Source organism: Argopecten irradians, chromosome 9 (genome assembly GCF_041381155.1).
Source record: "Argopecten irradians isolate NY chromosome 9, Ai_NY, whole genome shotgun sequence".
Lineage (NCBI taxonomy): Eukaryota > Metazoa > Mollusca > Bivalvia > Pectinida > Pectinidae > Argopecten > Argopecten irradians.
In genome coordinates this window covers 40,236,174-40,242,871 of record NC_091142.1, presented here as the reverse complement: position 1 = coordinate 40,242,871, position 6,698 = coordinate 40,236,174, and the positions used below count along the sequence as shown (strand labels likewise).

Here is a 6,698-nt window from a genome sequence, read left to right as displayed (position 1 = left end):
TAAAATGAGAGGAAAAACTGCCGCGACAACATCTGCACATGGAGGTCGCCATCTTTAAATTACGTCATTACCGAACTTACCAACGCAGAGTTCTAGACCGCTGCACAAAAAGTTTAAAATTTTGTTTGGTTGACATTGGCACCATGGGTATACCACTGGTAACTAATTTTACCAATGGTAAGTCTAAGGTACTAGCGGATTAAGTATAAGTATACGTTTTATCATATATTCACATATTAAAAAGAACTGTTACTGAACAGTAATTCATTTGTTCGTAATTTTATTGGAATTTAACAAGTACAATGTAATATAACAGTTATCTAGAAATTTGTCACAACAGTTATTAGCAATGATCAGACATTGGTCATTTACTTTGCTTTGTTTTGTTAAAGTCAGTTTATTTAAGATTATGACGCCAATACAAATCGTTTTGTATGACGACACGACATCCAATACGTAGAACAGCCTCTTCGATACAATATAGACACACACAACAGTACTTGCTATGCTTGACAGTAGAACTGGATTAAATAAATAACGACACGATCTGTCATCATACATGTATCAGTTTTTTCCATTACATGGATTCGATTAAAATAAAACACAGTAAAGTTCCAATCGACCAAGTTATTGAATTCACAGTTGAGCACTTGGAAGCAGATTCCTAGATCATCACAATGTGTCGATTTAATTAACTTTGCATGCTTTCAACAAACACAGTTTACGATCTAACTTTCCTGCTATTTTGAAAACCATCTTATTGTCAACGAAGTGCCATACCATTCCGCTATTAAGCTTACACACTTGACAACCTCCCAGAGTTCTTTGTTTCCGTTAACAGGGCACTATGGGATATATATAACATTTGAGAACCAGCCTCACACCATTGTTTTTGATCGTCTCAGCATGTTGATTGGTGGAAGTTGGTTCAGTGACGACTCGTGCATCGTCGTCTGCGGTTTGATTATATCCTTTCGCACAGGTAATGTTGACATAGACGGGGCTGTTTTAGCTGACCTCGCCGTTTGTGGCACCGCTCTAGCGGATTTAATTATGTCAATACTAACATTAGGGTCATCAGCAAAGTTAGCACGAAGTCGAAATCGAAACAATGGATTTTTCGAAGTAAGTCCTTCGCGTATCTTTTTCAAAATGTTTTTCGTGATAAGTGACTCGTGTTTTACTTTTTGATCACGAATATAATTGTTGACCCACGTGGTATCAGCAAGGGGCCACAACTCTTCTTCTATAACCGGCGTTTCCGGTTCCGGAGTTTTGACCTTTATTTGAGAGTTTTTACCAACACCAATCGGTTGAAGTCGTATCCGTGTAATTCCTCGACGACTCATCAACTCAGCGGCCTTTTCTTCATCTGTTTTCTGTCTTTCTTTCTCTTCCTCGTCCTCCTCTTCTTGTTTTTCTGCCTCAGAATTCAGACCGAGAGCATTTTCTTTCATACCGACTGATGACTCTTTACGACCTCCAGAATCTACATCTTCTATGGCTCGAGTCAGAAGCATGTCGAATTCCCGAATAGATTCGTTCATAGATTTCTGTTTTTCGAACACCAGGGCCCAACGCCTAAGCGTTGTCCGCTTTTTAGAGTCATATGTACTGTTCAGATGAAGCCGCGCCTTTTCAAATCTTTTGATCTGACGTTGAAGTCCTTCATTTTCGAGCTTGTTGCTCCGATAAATGACCTCGCCCGTTTTGCTTTTAGAAACACTGATTGCTCCCTTCATGACCCGGATAGTATTTAGCGTTTTCTGTTTGTTACTATCTCCATCAATCTTAAACAGGGAGCTCACCATTTTGGCGTTCATACTGAATGTCTTGGAGTAATCCGACGACTAATGTTTGCGTTTCCTTAAACAACTGCATCTACAAAGAGAAAAAAAATAGTCCTTGAGAACATAAAGTATAAATTGTCGAATATGAAATGTTTTTAATTACATACTGCTTAAGTGACAAGCACTATACAATATTAATACCACAGTATACACACAAACATAAAACACATTATGCTTTAGGTAAAACACACCTCGTTTCCTATACAAATAAAAAGTATTGTAAGTAGAAATCGTACCTAGCCGAGAATATCAACAACAAAGCTGTGATTTAGTGTGAGTAAAGTAGGACTAAGGGCAGTCAATATTTATAATGTATTTGGCCTTTTGAACCATCTGACACTTGGCCTATTACAAAATCGACACAATGAAATCTTTGCATTATCATATCATTGGCCGCTATATCTACCAAACTTAAATAACCAGACAGTGTTGTGGAATTCATTTTAAAAATAGTATGAATAATTTGTCGTCAAACTGCGAACACTTGTATGTAAAGAATCCTGTAGACTGGATGTCTTCATCAAATTAGCATACATGTGTACGACGTCGCTTATTCTTTTAAGTAATTGTAGCGTTGTTGACTTGGATATTTAGCTACTATTTAATTTCTTGTACAACTGGTGTTTTGAACTTAACATAGTTAAAGTATATATTATTTTAAAAAAGAACGTGCTCAAGTCGTGTACTATCAGTATGCTTTGATGACATTTTAACGACAATCTTTTGATGATTGATACAGAGTTTGTTTTTTATGAAATTGATACAGAGTTTGTTTTTTATGTAAAGATGGGGCCACTGCAAGTCTTTAAAAAGTAATAAATACTTTCAATATACATGTTTCAGCCAACAAACTTTCATAATGTATGTGAGGATTTGGTATTTTCCTGTAAGAGAAAGGTGAGGAAAATGTAGTATAGGATAGACATGGTTTGAATCCAGCACACTTACGTAAAGCCAGGTATTTTAGCGATTTCGCAGCACATTGCTATGGTCGCAAAAAATAACATGTTTTCTGATAATAAAAAAGCAAACCATAGAAATCATTCATTCGATATATGGCCATGGGTTAAAGCTATTTTCTATAAAACATATAACTGCATAAGGTATGTAAATTAAGGGATGTGTACTGATAACCTACAAAAAAACACCCACTGTAAATGAGTCATTAGAGATGTTGCTCTAAGTTATAGACAAAAGATTACCATTACCTTTTTAAGTTATAGACAAAAGATTACCATTACCTTTTTAAGTTATAGACAAAAGATTACCATTACCTTTTTAAGTTATAGACAAAAGATTACCATTACCTTTTTAAGTTATAGACAAAAGATTACCATTACCTTTTTAAGTTATAGACAAAAGATTACCATTACCTTTTTAAGTTATAGACAAAAGATTACAATTACCTTTTTAAGTTATAGACAAAAGATTACCAAATGTTACCTTTATAAGTTATAGACAAAAGATTACCAAATGTTACCTTTATAAGTTATAGACAAAAGATTACCATTACCTTTTTAAGTTATAGACAAAAGATTACCATTACCTTTTTAAGTTATAGATTACCATTACCTTTTTAAGTTATAGACAAAAGATTACCATTACCTTTTTAAGTTATAGACAAAAGATTACCATTACCTTTTTAAGTTATAGACAAAAGATTACCATTACCTTTTTAAGTTATAGACAAAAGATTACCATTACCTTTTTAAGTTATAGACAAAAGATTACCATTACCTTTTTAAGTTATAGACAAAAGATTACCATTACCTTTTTAAGTTATAGACAAAAGATTACCATTACCTTTTTAAGTTATAGACAAAAGATTACCATTACCTTTTTAAGTTATAGACAAAAGATTACCATTACCTTTATAAGTTATAGACAAAAGATTACCATTACCTTTTTAAGTTATAGACAAAAGATTACCATTACCTTTTTCGATTCTGCTATATCCCTTATATGACATTTTTTCAATAATGATACCAATATTATGTATGTGTGCTCTGTTCTTCTAGCTGTGATACTTTAAACTCGTGACTTCCCTACACACTCTCGTACACTGTCCCCGACAACCCACCTCGTCAAGGCAGTGGGTTAAACCCCGAACGCCACACAGGACAGATTTGGGCAGATTAATCCTTCTTAATAGATTAATATGTTGGATATTTCATAACTCGTTGATTGTGTGCAGTGATCTCACACCCAAGAAGAATAACATGTCTTAAACCAAGGAGTGTGTCCTGTTTGTTCAATGTTCGTGTAATTTCTTATTATCAATATCCGAGCTTATGTATCTAAAATGTTAAAGAAATGCTAAAATATGTAGGTGTGTTCTCATTACGTCTCCGATATTCTAAAGGGAACTAAACACAGTCCGTCATAAAATGTTGTATATTGGAGATTAGAGACCTTAGCTCTACACAACATAAGGTTGCGTTTCACATCATTTCTTTGGAATGACCTTTTTATCTGATTAAAGGTGTCTATAATATTTAAATCGCCAAAATCTCGCACCTGACAAGCTTTGAATAAAACATTTATGCAAGGCATGGCATCATAAAAATCGCAGTTTAATTCTAACCGTTATGATATTTCGGCATGTAATGAAAGGTTGAGTTTTTCTGTCATTAATCAAGGTTAAAAGGTCAAATTTCACAGCTACTTTATAATTAGATCTTCTGTTGCAAACGATATACCATATTGTATTTGAAATAAATATTTCATATAACATATCAGCCATAGAATATCAATTAAAAGTGGTCATCCTGATAGTTCATGTCAAATAAGTGCATGTACATGCTGTGTTTTTCGGCAGGCATTTTGTAAAGTTTGTGAAGTGGTCCCTTAATGAACAAAAGGAAAAATGAAACTAATTATAAACAAAACGGCGTATCCTCTTGAAAGCGTCTGCAAGGGAAAACAAATGTCTCCGGATAAAATAAGACTTTTACTGATTTTTCCACCTAATTAAAAGAGACAACTGTTATGATGCTAGAATAACAACTGAATATCGATAGTATTGTTTGGAATGCATAGATACCCAGAAAAGTATTAAGAAATAAAGTCAAACATCGGGAAATATAGAAAAGCATACTCTGTGTAAAATAATCCTGTCGTTCTAAGAAAATTAAAACCAAATTGACTTAAATTAAAGAATACTTGCTTAATGTTTGTTGGAGGATTTTATCACCAACCAATTAAGTATTATGTATTTCAATCGTGATTCTTAGATAAAAGGAAACTATTTTTATTAGCTTGTCATGGTAAATTGTTGTGACAAAATGTTCCTTCACTTAAACTATGACCAGATTAATGAATTCCTGTTTAAACGTTTAATGTTTAAGCGTTAAATGTTTAACCAAATGCATTCCTAAAACTTTGTGATTTGTGTGAATTTTTGCCTATAGTGAACCGTGCGATATATTTTCACGAATTTCGTGATCAAAGTAAATTCGCGAAAGTTTCCCTCCGCGAATTGATATATATTACACAATTCTTGCACAATTAAATTCAAAGATATTTCCATTCAATTTTATATCCGCGAAACTCAATCTCCACGAAAAATATTTTGAAACAGAAATCGCGAAATTTAGTAGCCAGGAAAGAAATTTGGCTTACAGTGTCTGGACTGTCGTTCTCCAATTCATGATGCATGAAAAAAAATCTTGTTGAGTGCACATATCATAGTACGCCAGAAAAGCATCCCCATATACTATGTTGTAAAGATACTATATTCAAACTTCAAAGCCGGTTATTTTCGCGGGTTCAATATTTCGTTATTTGAACTAAAAACGAGAAAAACAAATTATAGCTGTTTGAAATTTTTGGAATCTGGCTATATATTATTCGACCATTTCTCTATATTTCGCGGATCAACTTTTCGCGATCAGAGGCATGTCCTGCGAAATCGCGAAAATATCCTGTCCGCGAAAATAATCGGTATACAGTATAATAGTCTAGATAATTGTAGAATTTCTTATCATGTTAGGTTTTCGAGGAAGAATTTACGAGTTAGCTTATCGGAGTAGGCACTGGAATGATTTAGTTAATGAAATTATTACTGGTCTTCTTGATTGGGTAGACCTTTTTGCTATAAACATTATAAACTCTCCTATTCTCAATCCAGGCCAATATATCATGAAACAGTTTTTACTTGGCCAATCACAGATGATGTTACGAAAGGTTACATCATTTTTGATTGGCCAAATCAAACCTTTCATGATTGTTTCAAGATCTTGGGGTCGGATTGTGTCATGGAACTCGTACCCTTCATTAAAACATAAGATAGGTAATGTTTCGGAGCATCTTAGCCGCTTTGCCATAACATCATATTTTCTGTTTTTACATATCTACTTTGCAACATTGAGATTGAGCACCAGGTCAGAAACAATCTACATAAGCTGTAAGTTATCTCATCATTCGGTATGTATGCAGTTGGTGTTAAACAACTTCTATTTATTCTTTAGTTGATTTACTTTTTGGATTTCAATACAATTTACTGTTTACGGCAACATCCTGGCTATTGCCCCACATAGGTCTCGAGCATGCAGATCCTAGTGTTAGAAGGCTGCATCTGTGGTAATGGAATGCACAGTGGAATATCGAGTCACAAACTACTAGTAATCTATACTATGGGGCTGCGGTGGCCGAGTAGTTAAGATGTCTCGACATATAACAATAAGCCCTTCACCTCTGGATTGCGAGTTATAAATCCTAGTCATGTTGGGCCTCACCCTGGCTTTAATATGTGTAGGACGTTAACGTAACGAAACGAAAGGTAATCTATACTGTCGCTATATATTAATGGATATAAACACTATCTAGAACATTAATGATAAGAATAAC

The 6,698-nt window shown here is 34.1% G+C and overlaps 1 protein-coding gene across 1 annotated transcript; it reads right to left on the bottom strand.

Annotated features, from left to right (window-relative positions):
• Positions 1-269: 269 nt before the first annotated feature.
• On the bottom strand, positions 270-4,131 carry LOC138330975 (uncharacterized). Its single transcript, XM_069278441.1, has 2 exons — positions 3,786-4,131; positions 270-1,881 (listed from the first exon to the last, which is right to left on the bottom strand). Exon 2 carries the CDS (start codon positions 1,821-1,823, stop codon positions 879-881), a length of 945 nt encoding a protein of 314 aa, XP_069134542.1. The 5' UTR covers positions 1,824-1,881; positions 3,786-4,131; the 3' UTR covers positions 270-878.
• Positions 4,132-6,698: the final 2,567 nt, after the last annotated feature.